At 50.3% G+C, this 16,433-nt stretch overlaps 6 protein-coding genes across 6 annotated transcripts; 4 read left to right on the top strand and 2 right to left on the bottom strand.

The window, feature by feature from the left end:
- Positions 1-137: 137 nt before the first annotated feature.
- PV08_08496 (uncharacterized protein) lies at positions 138-1,090 on the bottom strand (the record flags this gene model as incomplete). The annotated part of the gene is made up of 2 exons (XM_016382821.1): positions 138-634; positions 775-1,090. 2 exons carry the CDS (start codon positions 1,088-1,090, stop codon positions 138-140), a joined length of 813 nt encoding a protein of 270 aa, XP_016233524.1.
- Positions 1,091-2,710: 1,620 nt separating this feature from the next.
- PV08_08495 (uncharacterized protein) lies at positions 2,711-4,302 on the top strand (the record flags this gene model as incomplete). Its single annotated transcript, XM_016382820.1, has 3 exons — positions 2,711-2,771; positions 2,828-2,909; positions 2,979-4,302. The coding sequence occupies 3 exons, from the start codon at positions 2,711-2,713 to the stop codon at positions 4,300-4,302; spliced, it is 1,467 nt and encodes a 488-aa protein (XP_016233523.1).
- Positions 4,303-4,835: 533 nt separating this feature from the next.
- PV08_08494 (uncharacterized protein) lies at positions 4,836-6,698 on the bottom strand (the record flags this gene model as incomplete). Its single annotated transcript, XM_016382819.1, has 3 exons — positions 4,836-6,413; positions 6,460-6,579; positions 6,642-6,698. 3 exons carry the CDS (start codon positions 6,696-6,698, stop codon positions 4,836-4,838), a joined length of 1,755 nt encoding a protein of 584 aa, XP_016233522.1.
- A 3,257-nt stretch (positions 6,699-9,955) lies between these two features.
- On the top strand, positions 9,956-11,674 carry PV08_08493 (uncharacterized protein; the record flags this gene model as incomplete). The annotated part of the gene is made up of 1 exon (XM_016382818.1): positions 9,956-11,674. One exon carries the CDS (start codon positions 9,956-9,958, stop codon positions 11,672-11,674), a length of 1,719 nt encoding a protein of 572 aa, XP_016233521.1.
- Positions 11,675-13,297: 1,623 nt separating this feature from the next.
- PV08_08492 (uncharacterized protein) lies at positions 13,298-14,578 on the top strand (the record flags this gene model as incomplete). Its single annotated transcript, XM_016382817.1, has 2 exons — positions 13,298-13,840; positions 14,144-14,578. The coding sequence occupies 2 exons, from the start codon at positions 13,298-13,300 to the stop codon at positions 14,576-14,578; spliced, it is 978 nt and encodes a 325-aa protein (XP_016233520.1).
- Positions 14,579-15,217: 639 nt separating this feature from the next.
- Positions 15,218-16,103, top strand: PV08_08491 (uncharacterized protein; the record flags this gene model as incomplete). Its single annotated transcript, XM_016382816.1, has 2 exons — positions 15,218-15,267; positions 15,473-16,103. The coding sequence occupies 2 exons, from the start codon at positions 15,218-15,220 to the stop codon at positions 16,101-16,103; spliced, it is 681 nt and encodes a 226-aa protein (XP_016233519.1).
- Positions 16,104-16,433: the final 330 nt, after the last annotated feature.

The raw sequence follows: 16,433 nt of genomic DNA, 5'->3' as shown, positions 1-16,433 counted from the left end.
GCGACACTTCATCGATGGAAGAAGTCAGATGACTAACTGAGAGCCATGCAGGGCCAGTGGTGGTCGCAGAGAAAGGTTCTCGGACAGGAGTTGGTCACAATTAAGAGCAGTTCTGCTGCAGTCGTGGAAATACTCCGTCATTCTTCTGCTTTTCTTTCGGTCATTGGAGCATCTCTCATTTCTTGATCGCTGAGGAGCGCGCTGGTATCCAAAGAATCTCCCAAAATCTCCAAAGTTCGCTTGTAGATCTTTGAGAGAGCAAGAGATCTTGAGATATTGTTTGATTGAGGACCTTGCTCCAGGTTGGTATCATCAGTGTCTTCTTCCTCTTCCTCTTCTGTCTCCAATTCGGAAACATCCACGACCTTGGTTGAGAGCCCGCTGGAGGATGTAACATTCACAGCTGTTATGCGAGTTTCTTCGACCAAGGATTTTATTCGAACCTTTTCAGTCATTGAGACATGGTAAGCGGCGGCTGGATCAGGGCTGTTGGTTGATGAGGATTGCAGGAGCGAAGTAAAGCCTCGGTCAAGTTTTCCGGTAATATAAAACACTGCCGTTGAAAATGGGAAAGCGGGCATATAAGAGCAGACGAGGCCGGCTAGTGACAGCAGGTAGGCGACTTGGAGAGTTGCTATTCGAGTGGAACAGTTAGGGCATTGTCGCATCAAGTGCGATTTCAAAAACATCACGGCAGCGAGCGATGGCGCCAGACCCAACATGTAGAGGAAGAACCGACAACACATGAGAATACTCGCCAGAGATTCGACTTACGCGTTCCACTAACCCAGGCAACATCCACGAGAGGGTCTACGTCCGCGACGAACTCATCATAGGTGGTATAACCTGGAGCGTCATCTTTCGATGTCATCTCATCACTGAACTTTTTGGCATATCTCCGTGTGATCCTGAGTATCTTATCATCAAGGTAGTTGATGAGGGCAATCTCCTTGGGAGAGCCCGGTCTCAAGCGATGTGAACGTGGGGTGGGTAAATCGGGATTTTGGCCTGTGAATGAGGTGGTTGTAGGTGCGGGAGAAGCAGCCGAGGCTGGAGGAGAAGGAGGAATGAAATTCTTTGGAAGGTCCATCAGTGTTACAGTGCAAATCGCTGTTGCAGCGGTGTGTGTATGGTGGCGGTCGAGCCGGAATGGCAGCGAGAACCAGGCCGCGACTTTGGGCACGATGACTGAGCAAATTACATCAGTATCTGCGGAATCAGTAGATACGCCGAAGTTTCAATGGTGCTTCGACATGCCACGAGGACGTGAGAAGCATTGGATGATTGCTGGAGTTGTTGGAGAGATTTATTGACGCAGGATGTTAAACTGACGCAGGATGTTAAACTGACGCAGCCCGAAGGTGTCGATGGTCAACAATACTGTGGTTCACCCCAGTCGGGCAGCGAGATCATGCCGCTTTTAGTCACCCTCGTCTCGCGCTTGGTGTTGGCCCACCTGAGTCGACTTGACCGCATCGACCCTTAGGAGTCTTCGAGAGTAATCGTACGCTCAAGAAGCTGTCAAAGTCCTGGGAGAAATAAAGTAGACCTAGCGAAAAATTAACCCTTACAGGCAGATGGAACTCTTGCGGTACCGCGCCGTCACGCATCACAAGTACCTAGGATCGACAGAAGGAGTATATCAAGGCTAGTGCCCCAGAGGAAAGTCAATCACAAGACAGCAATCAAAGGAACTCATCTGATCCGCATCGTGTGAAATGGCAACCCAGACCTACAGGACTCAGCACCTGGAAAGACGTCCTACAATTCCTCCTGTAACATCTCCCTTCACCATGAACACCAGCCAGTCGAAGAGTGGTGAGAGAATCGAGGGATACAATCCCACCTCCTGTTGAAAATGGGAAAGCTGGCATATAAGAGCAGACGAGGCCGGCTAGTGACAGTCACACATTCGCGGTTCCTGCACAGTCTCCCGTCGGTGCCGAGAGGAAAAACCAACGATTCATTCTCGTTGGAAGTTTGGATCGATCCGGGGACTAAAGTTCTGTCGTGGCGAGGGAATCAGGCCAGGCGGCACGAGTGGAGTTGTATTTTGAGGTCGAGGTCGTGAGGTTGTCTTTGAGATTGGTGAAGCTTTTCTGCTTTGGCCTTATGTAGATAGCGTCGCGTCCCGTCTGCAGTTAGTCAGCAGCCATGACTCAGCCTCACCAGGGTCTCGTTGCACATCGCCCAAATCGCCGACTTTAGCCGTCCGCACCCATGATAAAGAGGTCAATATCGTTGCTTCGTTCCACCGACTCAAGACGGCATGACGGCGCGATGTTGATGCCACAGTGACAGTCCTCATGGCCTCCCCGGCGCCATCAGCGAACCCTATACTTGGGTCGGCTCCCGTGGCATGCGCGGCATGTCGGCGGCTGAAGGTGTGACCCAACTGAGGAGAGACGGTCGAGAGATCTACTGACCATTTTATAGATGAGGTGTGTGGGAGCTGAAAAGCCACCATGCAAAAGATGTCTCAAAAATAGCAGGAGATGTGTGGTGAATCCGTCCAGGAGAGGCCTAACGCCGGCCAATTCATTGCGCAAGAGGCCGCCTCCCGTAGCATCATCCGTCGGCGAGCTTCAGGACGTGCACACGACAACATCTTCTCAAGGAAGCATTTCGACAATATCTCCATCTCGGACTCCACCAGAGGTGTTGCCCAAGCTTACGAATCCCAGGGGTCCTACACACAGCTCAGGTGCACATGATTCTCCTAGCATTTCCCGGGTTGGAAACATATCGTGCCCGACCCTTCCCCCGGTATGGTCATTTTCCCCTCTCGATACCCTAGCCTCTGTGGCCGCACAGGACTCTCTCTCAGGTTCCCAGCATCGACATCTGCGAGAGCCAGAGGATCATCGGATTGATATTCCAGAGAACATTTTGGTCGAGCACATTGAGTTGTAGGTCGCTCTTGCTCCACGTTTGTCGCTCAGCAGGCGATGCTGACTTTCTCTCTTGCACGATTTCAGTTTCCGGGAAAAGATCTTGTACTATGTACCTGTCATTGACGATGCCGACCTCAGTGATGAGCGCCATGTTATCGCTTATAAACGACCTCTGGCTTACTGTGCAAGTTATGTTGCTTCGCAATTCATTTCAGGAAGTACAAATGTACGACAGAAGCTTCTGGCCCATGTCTCAGAGTTCCTTGAGACCATTCGTGGCCCTTTGACGCAGGATGGAGACAAATTATGGACGCAACTGCAAGCCCTGGCCATTCTCTATGCATATTGTCCTCCTGGAGAGATATTTCCACTCTCTGGAGCGTCTCAGCCAGTGGCGGCCTTGCTCGACTACTACACCCTGAAGTCTTCAGTTGAGGCTTTCGCATTCAGAGCGGGGCTACACCGTTCAATCGACAGACTTAGGATTGTGGTACGAGGTGGAGCTTCGTCAGATATATCAAAGTCGTCGGCGTTTTCCATGTACGTGTACTGGCTTTGGCTGGTGACAATGTCCCATCACTTCTCCGTGATGACTCGGACACCTCCGACACTACAGGAGGACAGCACTACCGCTGTAGCCTTCGGCTTTCTACGAGACATCCCCCGACCACCGCGAGTGACTCGCGTTCTCGCCGAAGTTGATCTTCAGACACTATGGCGGCAAGCTGGCCGAAGTGCCCCCGGTCTTTCCGAGTGGTGGTGTACGCCTTCAGACTCGATAAGTGTCGAGGGAATTGTTGCTGTTCTGGAGGACCTGGAAGGGGCTCTAGAAGTATGGGGCATAAGATGGGGTCTTCGTGGCGAGTCCAACGTAACCATATCAAATGTCGACATATCAAAAAATGGAGCCGTGAATTTCCACTTCCAAGCTACTCGCTTCTTCATTAGCGCATTTGCCACTCGGTACATTCTGGAAAAAGATCGAACTGCAGCGGTGGTTGAGGAATCTACTTCTTCACGTGGAAAAATCCTCAGCCCGTTGGGCAGAGAGTCGGTTGTGAAATCATTTCAGGCGGCGCATGCCTTTTCACGATGCCTGGTGGATATTTCGCCGCTACGGCGTGAGAATGTCCGGTACATGGGTGAATTTGGGTACGCTTTAATCGCCTTCTGCTGCCTCTACCTCGTCCAGTTGTACGAATTCTTCGGAACGGCGCTACAGCTGCCGGAAAGTTACATGACATCCGTGGAGGAGGTCGCCGCTTTCATGAGAGAAATGGCTATTGCCAATAACATCACTCCGCGTCTCTACGGGAATTTGGTATCACAGCAAGTGAAACAGGTTCTCGAAGGGCTTTCAGAACATGTCGACAGAGACAAAACGAGGGAATTTTCTGCTTCGGACTGAGAAGGAGAGCGAAGCCATGGGAAAGCAGCGCGCATATCTCTCTCCTCGTAGACAAAGGCAAATAAACGTCAGGCTGCACCAATATCTCATGGGGTCAATCCATCTCATCAACATTTCACCATCTCATCATATATCTCTGCCACGATGGCGCACGGTTGCAGTTCCAGACAAATTCGACTTCTGCCACGAGTCCCCCAACTCTTGTCCATATTCGAAACCAGCTGGAGTCCTCTTGCAGGTTCCAACTTTCCGTCGCCAATAACCATCTTAGTTCTGCTACGGCCCGTGTGAGTATGATGAGTGTTCCGCCTTCTGAATGTGGCCCGTCGAGCACGAGGATCGATACCCTTTCTCCGACATAAACATCACATTGGCATTCCGCTGCGCAAAATCACGCTTGCTGGGAAAAAGAAATACAGCCTGCCCCTGGTTCATCGACTGCCGTAATTGCTCGCTGACGTGAGCGGACGGATGTGCCACTTCCCATCTCGATGTGAGCAGTGGTGGCGCCTAGGGATTTAGCAAAGAATTTTTTAGCACTCTTGAACAGCACCCAGTATCAGATCCGCTGCCTTTTCCGCTATTGCATACACCATCGCCATCGGGTTTCCGCTCATGTGAATGGGAATGATACTTGCGTCTACGCACCGCAGCTTGGCCACATCCTTTACTCTGAGATCCGTGTCGACTACAGTTCCCACGGCGGCGGTGCCGATGGGGTGATGCTCTGTCCCGACGTGGTTGCGGATGTACGATATCTCACGGTCTCGGTCTCCAAGTCCAACCTTTTCAGCAAGGTTGAAGCCTGGATTGAGCTGGTCCTTGACAGCTGCTGACTCCACGACCTTGGTCAGGAAATCCAGGGTGGTGCGCAACACCTCGACATCCACCGGATGTGATAAGAAGGACGGGTCGATCGCGGGTGGAGCCTGGGCGCCAGTGCCTGTGATGTGGACACTCCCGCGACTCAATGAATATTGAAAGGCTGTTATTGCCGTCACATGATTGTTTCCACCGGCTGCTGGTCGAATGAATTTGGATTGGTCCTCGCGTCCTTCAGCAGTGTCAATATTTCCTGGAATGAAGAGGATCTGTATGGCGCCTGCGCGGGCGTCACTCAGCCTGTTGACTGCCCTGAGCTGTTGGGCCGCTGTCAGAGGTCTTCTCAAACCCTCAACCTTTCGTACTGCGTCGAGGGTGGTAGCAAGGCCGTCGGGGGACGCCAGGGCCGAGTAACTGAGAAAACCCATGCCCGAGGGAGGACTGGCGAGAGGGCCACCTCCCGTGCGTTGATATTCTTCCATGACGGCTTGAACGACAAGTGGGTCTGCAAAGGCGTCGATGGAAAAGCCTCCCGGCGCTAGTTCGAACGTCGTGGCGAACGCAGTGTGGTCTTGCATATCTTCACCGACGAAAGTATTCGGTACCAAGCAGGCCATTCCAGCAGCCTCGAGAACTTTAGGGTTTCCGATCCCTGATAGTTCAAGAATCTGGGGGGTCTTGAAGGCGCCTGCGCTGAGAATGACCTCTCGCCTGGCGTTTACTGTGTACCTGGCTCCTGAATGCCAAAAGTGAACCCCATCCGCCACAAACTGGGAGCTGTTTGTTTGAAACTTCACAGACTCGACGTTGGCGCTAGTGAGTATTCTGAGGTTCGTTCGCTGCAAGTAAGGTGAAATGTATCCGGAAGCTGCGTAGCTGCGTGTTCCGTTGCGATCGGAGCGGTTGACGGTGGAAAGAGATGTATAAAACGAATCATGTGTCCCGTTGGTGGCATCTTGCGCTTTTGAATCGAACCCAGCAACTTCTCGAAACGCATCCAGAAAGGTGTTTTCAATAGGAATCTGGGACCTTGTGGAGCTGGTGTGGATTGGCCCAGCGGTCCCATGCGCTGCAAGACATGTCGTTGGGTACCCTTCACCCTCCAAATGCTCAGCTCTTATAAAATATGGCATCATTTTGGCCCAAGACCACTCGTCCGAGCCAACATAACCCGCCCATTCATCGAAGTCGGAGCGGAGTGGTCTGCTGTACTGCATGTAATTTATGGCACTGGTGCCTCCCAACACTTTTCCACGGGGCAAAGCGAACTCTAGATTGTTTGCATGAACCTGAAGACTGTTAGATGGATATCGACACCACGAGTGGGTCCCTTACTTGAGGAACGCTCTTTAGCATCCAGTCATAGCTGGGGTTGAACTGCGTTTGTGGGAATAGGTTTGGAATGTTGACCATAGGATCATCCAACTTGTTCTCACCGGCTTCCAGCACACCACACTAAATCGCCCATCCTCAGACAGACGTGCAGCTAGTGCGAGTCCGGCTGTACCTCCACCGACAATAATAAAGTCAAAGTGATAAGAGAGGAATTCTTCGAGAGAACAGAACACAGACATGGTTTCGAATGAAGGTTTGGTGAGAATGGAGGGAGGTAGGAAGACAAGATTCCACTCCCTATTGATGGCTTCAATATTTATAAGGTGCTCTCATATTTCCGAGACAATCCTCCACCTGTTGTCTGCCGACAGGCGCAGCATCGCTTAGAGATTAATCATTAAGAGCTGACATAGGTCTTCCAGGAAGGATTGTAAAAACAAATTCCTGTTCTGGGTGACCGGAAAGATTCATGTTTCACGCCACATGGTGATGGTGACCGCCCATCCTGAACAGGTGTTTGTTTTCGCAGGCTAAGGTATAAGCTCGCTGACTCAGGGGCAATATCCAAGGGAACTTTGGCTGCTTCGGTTAGTAAGACGGCATTCGTCAAAGAGGAACGCGAAGGCTGAAGAATACAGCATATCGGTGGACGTACGGGGTCCGGTAACCTGGGAAGGCGAATTGATGCTCGCCTCGGAATGTCACCACCGGTATGTTCGTTCCGATCACCTGGCATGGTAAGAAGATGAGGTTAGAATTGCTCACAAAGCTTATAACAAGCACCGAACATTATGATACGCCGTGCTCCTTTAGGTAAAGCTCGCAAGCTCCTGACGTTTTCTCACCCACTGAGTGTATTACTATCCACAATAGCACCCTCGGCCTGAATTGGATAGACTAACTGGGTATTATGCAAAAAACCTACTGTTCGTCGTCCTGTTCTGACTAGCCGCTCGCCGATTTGCTCGCCCTCGGCTCGATTACTCCATGCGGTAGTTCCAGTGACCAATGCCGTACAGTCGTTGAAGAATGCAATTGGCCCCCGTGGCGGTCATTCGACGACTTTGAATGGGGCCTGAGCCCCCCGAATGAGAAATCAGCAACATGACATTCTCCTAGCCGGTGCCGGTGTAAATTTAGGTGCCGCTTGCTTCTGCCAGTTGGAGCTTCGGCGGGCTAAATCGTCGCTATTGTTGTCCACAGGGCATATACGAAGGTTCCTACGCACGGTGTTCAAGGAATATTACATGCATTAGACTCCATCATGAGGAGGATAGACGCATATTATGTTGACTAAGCGTTACTAACTTACTGTACGGAAACACGTCAATATATACTATACTATATACTATCACTGTGTATATACTACAGTGGTTTAAGTTCGACACAAATCTATTTGAGGAATGTATACAAACAGGACCAGGCTTAAAATGATGATAGGACCACACCATGCAATCGGCCATTGCTACAGCCCACAGCTTTATCCAGGCCTCCCTCGCGTCCAACCTTGCCTTCTCCTTTTCAATCCCTCTTCTGAGCCACTTGTGTTTTGCTTTGTTTTGCTCGATGCTGCGATGGATGTGCCGCTTCATCAGCTCATCATTTCCTCCTCTAGTTCCCGCTTGTGCAGACTTTACCATGAACACCTTTGGCACCTCGCCAGGCTCAAGGTTAGGGACCGGTACAACTGTAGCATCAGCCACTGCAGAGCGAGAGAGCAGGGGTGTTTCAAGTTCAAGTGGCGCGACTCGGAGACCCTATGGCGTTGGCCTTGTCATTGAAGAGAACACAAGAGCGATGATTTGCATAGCTTATTTGTAGACTGGTGAACTAGTTTATTATGCTGGCCTCGCAAACATGCGGAAGAGAGCGTCGAAGAACACCATGCCTACTTGAAGGGAGCATAAGAGAAACAACAATAAAACGTTGGCGAAAAACAGTGGGAAAAGTCCTGCTTCCATCAATGAAAATGGGGCAGAGAGTATTGTCAGAAGACATATTATAACAGGAGTAGAGGGGGAAGCACCAGGTGCACAGGGCTGTCATCAATCAGGCAACATGAGTCGAGGATCGAGGGTCGATTGTAGAAGACTTTTTCCTTCCCTGCAACACTTATTCGTCCTCTCGAAGTCTCTCTGAACGCTCCTCGAGGTATGCTGTTGATCGGGGACAGCGCAGAGGACTTATCAAAAACGCCCTGGCTACTTATCTAGAATATACCTAACTATATACTGACTATGCACGCTTCTCTGTGTACATGTCTACACATGACCATACTCCGTGATTGAGAAGAAAGAAAAACACATGCCCAGGCTTTATAACTTAGCCTTCTGCGCCTAGTTGGCCCTAGGCCCGCTGTGGCAGAGACCACATCCTCAGAGAAGGGGATCACACAGCCTAACCCACTACAATATAAAGGCTGCCGTAGAACTTGCAAGCTTAGGAGCCTTTTTCTCCCTAGTTAAATTGTTCGAAGTACACACGCCTTCAACATTCTACCATTTACATGTAAACTCAGTTACATTCCCCGGATCCGTCTGCGAAGGAAGATACGCAGGAGTACCTTTGCAGATGCGACGTCTCCACAATACCCCAGATCTCCGCGGAGAAAAACATGAACCGCCTATAGGCCTAAGGCATCTGACCGGGATCATCTTGTGCAAGGACCGATAGCGAGCAGCAACCTTGTGGTGAAATGATTGGAGCAAGAGGAGCAACGGACACGGTAATATGTACAGAGGACCAAAACTTCGGGCTCTGACTAGAAGGGTGGAAACACGCTCCAAGATGGAGCCCTCGGACTTGATTTATTATGCATGCTGACGACTTCTTCCGACGGAAAACCAGTACAACAGCTTGGGCTGGTGGCGCTTACCCTTAGTATTTCCATTCTATCCTCTCCATGCTCATGTGTCCAATCAACAGGTTGAGCGGAAAGAAACCCGAACGAACTTAGGCACCAGGTTGGGAGGATGAGCAGGTCACGTCTATCATCTCTTCTAGTCGAAGTTAGCTATGGCAACCAAACCCTGTAGTTGGTTGCAGTTCGAAGGTCATCTTGCCACTTTAGACTGTATACAAAAGCGGCGGATCCAGCCACTAGGTCAGGGTGGACACCGATTGTACCCACCTCTACACCTTACTCGAACGAAAGTAGTGACACATCTTTCTGGGAAATGAGGACTGACTGGATTATCATGTTACATATGGGCCCTATGTGCTTTTACCTAGATTTCTCCCGCGGAGATGTTGTCCCAGATTATAGAGAGGCTACACTAAGTCGGAACTACAAAAATCGCCGCGAAGGGCCGAAATATCTGCTTACAGGGTCACAAAATCCCCCGAGTTGCTGTTGCAATTTGTCATCGTAGGTTGCCTCAGGATGACAGAGTCTCAGGAGGAGGTGGGCTGGGAGTTATAGTCATAAAGATTCAACACGCTATGTTGTGACTATCAAATGCATTGTTGAGTGGAATGATTCTAAACTCCTCTGACCATGGCTTCTGACAGTCTTGTGAGCGAATACTCGATCGTGGATCAGTCATACCAACTTCTTCACAGTGGTATCCTGAACAATCCTGTCATTTTGAAACTACTACCGTCGAAGGCCGCAGAATATGCTAAACGAATCAAGTTCGAGGGGTGCCACAAGCCGGCCTTTCCCATCAACTGGCGTTTCGCAGAGAGCATTGCTGTTTTGAAGGCGACTGAAGGCATCATGATGAACGCATTGTTGGAGCAAAAATATGGTGTTGAGCCCGAAGATGTTGTGGTCAACATCGACCACGCGCAATTATTCCTGATTTCTTGTCTTTTGACAACGATCAAGACCATCGATCATGTCTCGGTGTCGACGGAAGGTTTCGCGACGACCTCGATCTTTCCAAGTTGCGACATATATCGAAATTCGGCAAGTGCTTATCGGAGCTGCGCGGGCAATATGTATCATACTAAGGACGGTCGATTTTATCATGTGCACTCAAATTTGAATCCTGATAAGCTTCAGGATGCACTTGGTCTGCCTCACGATTCTGAGGGGGATGACGATAACTACGATGTGGCCCACAAATTATATCAGGAAAGGGCCATTCAATACACGGCTGCCGAACTTGATGATCTTTGTAACGAAGTAATCAAAATCTCGGGGACTGTAGCTTGGAGCGTGGAAGAGTACTTGGCCAGTGAACATGCACACGCCAACGCTGACAGACAATTGTGGAACGTGCAGGACGTTCCGAATCCTAACCAAGCGCCTTGTTGGTGGTCATCCTCCGACGAAACGTCGGTTTCTCGACCACTCTCTGGACTGAAAGTTGTTGACTTCAGCCGCATCATTGCTGCGCCAACTCTGACCCGCGGATTGGCAGAGTACGGAGCAAGCATAATGCGGATCACTTCATCTCATCTCCCAGATATGGGATTCCTGCATCCAGACATGGCATGGGGGAAATGGAACACCGACCTGGACCTCCGACAACCTGCAGACCTCGAAAAAGCCAAACAACTGATTCTTGAAGCCGACGTGGTTGTGTACGGTTATCGGCCTGAGGTGCTTTCCAAGTACGGCCTGGGGTGTGATGATGTCCTCGAACTCTGCCACAACCGGGAGAGAGGTCTGATCGTTGCCAGGCTAGATTGTTACGGTTGGGTTGGTCCTTGGGCTCATCGGAGTGGATGGCAACAAATCAGCGATGCCTGTTGCGGTGTCTCTCTTGATTTCGGGCGGGCTATGCACGGTACTGATGAGCCTGTAACTCCTATTTTCCCGAACTCCGACCATTGTGCAGGCTTAGCGGGACATTTGGGAGTCATCTCGGCACTTTTGAAACGAGCGCAAAATGGAGGAAGTTATATTGTGGATTGTTCAATCAACGCATACTCGCACTGGCTCGTGCAGTCTGTCGGTACCTACCCACAGGAAGTATGGGACAAAGTATGGTCTCAACATGGGCGACCAAAATTTCGACACTATCAACCTATGCAGTATTTGTTTCCTCAGGGAGTCAAGATGCTCAAAGCGAATATGCCACATCTTTTCAATCCGGATTATTTTGAAGATAGAGACGCTAAAGCAATGGGCTGTAAGGTTAATTGCGTGAAACCAGCTCTCAGATTTCCCTCTGGAAAGGTGAAGTTGAGGTTCCAGGTGGGTGCCAGGACCAACGGCATTGACCAGCCTAAGTGGCCGTCTGACCTATTGACCGAGATAGTATGATAGGAGTAGGTAGGGAAGCACTAGGTTCACAAGGAGGATGTTCAATCGGATAGCAGAAACCAAGTACTCAGGCCTTGTCGTGGTTACAGAACACATCAAGTACTCTGAATCAACAACTCTTGATGTCCTTTATATCCTGTAATATCGCGTCGTCCCGGTCCTCCGTGCCTGACAATCCTCAAGGGTCTTGTCAATATCAACAAGTTCTATTCCTCTGCGTGGGCAGCGAAACAATGTGTGGGTACCCATGAACAAGAGGTCGTAGCACAATTCCTGAAAGATTTCCTGCTCGGCATTTACGTCTATCGTCAATCGCCTTCTTCACCACAGAAGTTTATGATGAAAAGACCTAGACGTCCCGAATTCTGGTCTATGCAAGGGCAAACCTGTCCGACCACGAGGCTACCAGTGAAAAGGAACTTCAAGACACGGAAAACATACCTGGAACAAGGATGTTCCGATCCGAGTGGAACTTCTTGGATTGACGGGCTCTCACGGCATGCTTTACCTGACCCTCTCCTTACTTGACTTTTGTGTCAAGGCAGTGTTCCATCTTGTCTGGCTTGTTGTGGCGAGAGATGACGGGTTGTAGACTCCACGTCGAAACTGGTTCACTAGTACGTTTACAGAATTCCTTGTTGTCGATGCTTCTTACCGGTTGATGCGACTCACCTAACTTGCCTTGCTCCTGAACACCGGAGAGTTAAGCGAGACAACTGATTAGGCCGAATCATGAGGGAGGTGCCAATGCAAGGCCCCAGAACGAACCACCCAGGCGATATTTCGAGTGAAAGTGAGGCTGGGTTGGTATGCAGGTCGATCACCATCTTTAAATCGCCAAGCCCTTGCAGACTCTGGGTACAAAGACAACGATAACAACTGGATGGGATTACCATCATCCCTGGGTTACTGGTTCTAATGCGAGCCGCTGGTGATATCCACATTCTTTCAAGGCAAGGATAAGTCCACTTTTTACTGCAAGGTAACAACTGGACGTGGGAAGTCTCAATGTTCCCTTGCTCACTATGAATGGCCGCATCCTGTCGAAGCTGCACGGTTCCGGGAAGTCGGTCGCTGTCAGCAACCTAGTCAGTCCCATTAAAAGCAAAAGACGCCTCGTTGCGGCCTTCGACAAAGAGATTGTCACTTTTATCCCTTAGTCAAAAGACTTCATGCTTTTTGTCTTGCATTTTGTTACGATCCGAGCATTTCACGTTGAACAGCGTCTATATCACTTTCCCTGTCCCTACTCATTTCAAAGACTCCTTGTGGAGACAAAGTCACAGTATGGGCACCATGAGAAATTACCGCGTAGGATACAAGCATGTTATGAGGCACATAATTCTTACTAATAGGATAGGATGCTATTTCTTACCTCAACACACTCCAAACGCCCTTCGAGGTTCTCGAGGAAAGAAGGAAAACTGGACGCAAAAAAACATGGCACCACATCCCTTGTGGAGATGCGTCGGTGGCTTGAAAGGTCGGGGCATAAGGTAGTATTGTTCTCGGAGTAGAAACATCCGGCTAAAAGACGAAAAGACATCAGAATTGGACTCATTGAATATCGTTCACGTCGCTGGGACCAAGGGTAAGGGCACGACTTGTGCGTTCATCAATTCGATGCTTGAGCAACACCGCCAGCTGCGTTCTGTCCCAGAGAAGATTGGTCTGTATACATCGCCGCATTTGATCTCGGTGAGAGAAAGAATACAGATCAATTCCCAACCTATCGCAGAGCAGATGTTTGCACGATACTTTTTCGAAGTTTGGGATGCTCTTGAAGCTTCTGCACAGCAAGATGGCCGAGACGCCTCCGTCAAACCGGTTTACTTCCGCTTCTTGACCCTTCTATCCTGGCATATTTTCGTGAGCGAGGCTGTTGATGTTGCCATCTACGAGGTTGGAGTTGGAGGAGCTTGGGATTCCACTAATATTGTGGAACGGCCGATAGCGACTGGCATCACGACGCTGGGCATCGACCATGAGGCGGTTCTGGGGGATACCTTGGCCAAAATTGCCTGGCACAAGGCGGGCATCTTCAAGTCTAAGGTGCCCGCTTTCTCCGTGGAGCAATTTCCCGAGGGAGCGGAGGTCTTGAAGGAGCGTGCTCAAGAGATAGGGACTCGCGTCAAATTCCTTGAAGAACCCCCGTTTTTGTCCCAGGTACAGATTGTACCAGATGCTGAGTACCAGAAGAAGAACATCTCTCTTGCAATAGCTTTGGTCACTGCTGTCTCTGAGTGATTAGGTCTCCCCGACCTACATCCAACTACACTCCCGCAAGTCTTCAAGCTCGGTATAGAGAGGACGACCACCTGGCGGGGAAGGTGTGAAATCAAACAAGATGGCCCCAGAACCTGGCATTTCGATGGTGCGCATACTGCAGATAGCCTGAAAATTGTTGGACGATGGTTTGCTCGATGCTGTACAGATCCAGAACCATCACGCTTTCTGTTGTTTAATCAGAAAACAAGACCAGAGGCCCAAGAATTGCTGAGGGTGCTCCAAGAAGCCCTATCGGATGAGAGCCCGGTTGCCTTTGCTCATGTTAATTTTACCACAAACGTGACAAGGAGCAAAGATGGATATAGAATTGGTAAGCTTCGCCGAGATCCCCGATGTGCAGAAGCTCATCCGTCTCCAGAGTTTGAAAATCGAAATGCCTGTGCTCGATCTATCAAAGAGCTTACCGTTCAAAAACAATTTGCAGAGATCTGGTCGGCCCATGATGGCATAGCAAACGTCCATCTGACCCCAACGATTCAAGGGGCAATCGAACTTGCGGAGGCCTTGAGCGAAGGATGTACCAGTACGGAAATCTTGGTTACCGGGAGTCTGCACCTTGTTGGCGGGGTGCTCGCCCTTCTTGAAGGTGCTTCGACTCCAGGAGCGGCGAAGTGAATCAAATGGATCTTATATGGCTCCTCAGAGCAACTCCATCGCACTTGCGACGACGTCCGGCCGGCATCTCGGTACCTAGAAGATCGAAGACGTCCCTAAGACAGTAGCGAAGGCTTTTTCCGAGTAGGATGGCAATGTCGTATATCTCGGTAGATCTCAGATCTCCTGCTTAGCACCTCCATCCCTCTAGAGGGAGGGAGTCAACTTCACTCAATGCTGACCGTGACAACAAGAACAAGCAAGATGTCTGATTCAGGCTCCCCCGTCCTCCTGATCATTGCCATGCTCTGTACTCCGCACGTGCCAGGTGAGCGAATCGCTGCAGCTAAGGGCGGCGTCACTCTCCTTCCGGATTCAGGGCTAGCGAGCGAGAGGCGCGAGCAGCCCAATCGCTCGCCTTGGCAGCGGCCGAAACTGCGTCTCGAAGTTCAAAAAATTTTGGGATTTCTGTCTCGACCATTGAAACTGTTAAACAAACCTACACGCTCGTAGAAGATTGGGATTAGCAACACCTCTAGTATATCTACGAAGAACCTTTCCACAGCACAACAAAATGGGTTTCACCGACTTCGTCTCGGACGGTGGCCTCACCCGTATGTTTACTCGCAACAGCCCCTCCTTGAACGACGCACTGATTGAATGACTCTAGTCCTCAACAACTGGCTCAAGACTCGATCATACATCACCGGGTATGTGCCTGTCCATACGCTCCTTTCTCCTTCCCTTTGCGTTCCCGGATGAGAACAAATTGGTCCGTGTTGATGAGGCGGCTTAAGACACCGCAGAATGACTACTTCCAATCGCAAACATTTGCACCTCTGATTTTTAGCTTCGACAACTATCCTCTTCTGCTGGAATACGAGAAGCTGGTTGATGCTGACTCAAAGTGTCTAGATACACCCCATCCCAAGCCGATGTTGTCACCTTCAAGGCCCTCGACAAGGCCCCTGCCGTCGAGAAATATCCCCACGCCTACCGCTGGTACAACCACGTCAAGTCATACGAGGCCGACTTCTCAACCCTGCCTGGTGACCCCTCGAAGCCATTCACCACTTATGGTCCCGAAGCGGTCGCCGTGACGGAGAACCCCAAGGACGCACCGGCTGATGACGATGACGAGATGGATCTGTTCGGATCCGACGAGGAGGAGGAAGACCCAGAGGTTGTGGCCGAGCGTGAGCGAAGACTGGCGGACTACAAGAAGAAGAAGGAGGGCAAGGCCAAGCCTGCCGCCAAATCTATTGTGACACTGGATGTCAAGCCATGGGATGACGAGACCGACATGGACGAACTGATCCAGAACGTCCTTGCTATTGAAATAGATGGGCTGGTCTGGGGTGCTCACAAGCTTGAGGCCGTTGGTTTCGGTATCAAGAAGCTGCAAATCAACATGGTCATTGAAGATGAGAAGGTCTCTCTCACTGACCTGCAGGAGAAGATTGAGGAGGACGAGGATCACGTTCAGTCAACTGTAAGTTTGGATCTTCACCTATCCCTGGGGGTATCTGTGAGGTCTGTTTGCTAACTATTCCCAGGATGTCGTTGCCATGCAGAAGTTGTAAGGACGCATCAGGAAGGGTCATGGTCATTCGGTCAGGTCACCCAAATATGCCAGCAGACTGCCTAGCTTAAAGCGTGTAGTACGTCGGCCTGGTGCAGAAGTCTGGGCGATTCACGAACCTCGATGTTCTGCAACTTTAGAACAAATGCATTGCTGTTGATCATGATAGATGAGAATGAAAAATCCATGAATGACACGTCCACCGAAATGATTAATTGTTCCCTGGCGCTTTTCGTCTTGATCTCTTCTCTGCTTCCCCCTTCCTGTTCGGGCCTTTCGCGTCCAAAGAGAAGA

The sequence above is a fragment of the Exophiala spinifera genome, assembly GCF_000836115.1.
Source record: "Exophiala spinifera strain CBS 89968 unplaced genomic scaffold supercont1.6, whole genome shotgun sequence".
In the NCBI taxonomy this organism is placed as follows: domain Eukaryota; kingdom Fungi; phylum Ascomycota; class Eurotiomycetes; order Chaetothyriales; family Herpotrichiellaceae; genus Exophiala; species Exophiala spinifera.
The sequence above is the reverse complement of the archived record's forward strand: the minus strand, read 5'-3'. Positions and strand labels throughout refer to the sequence as shown.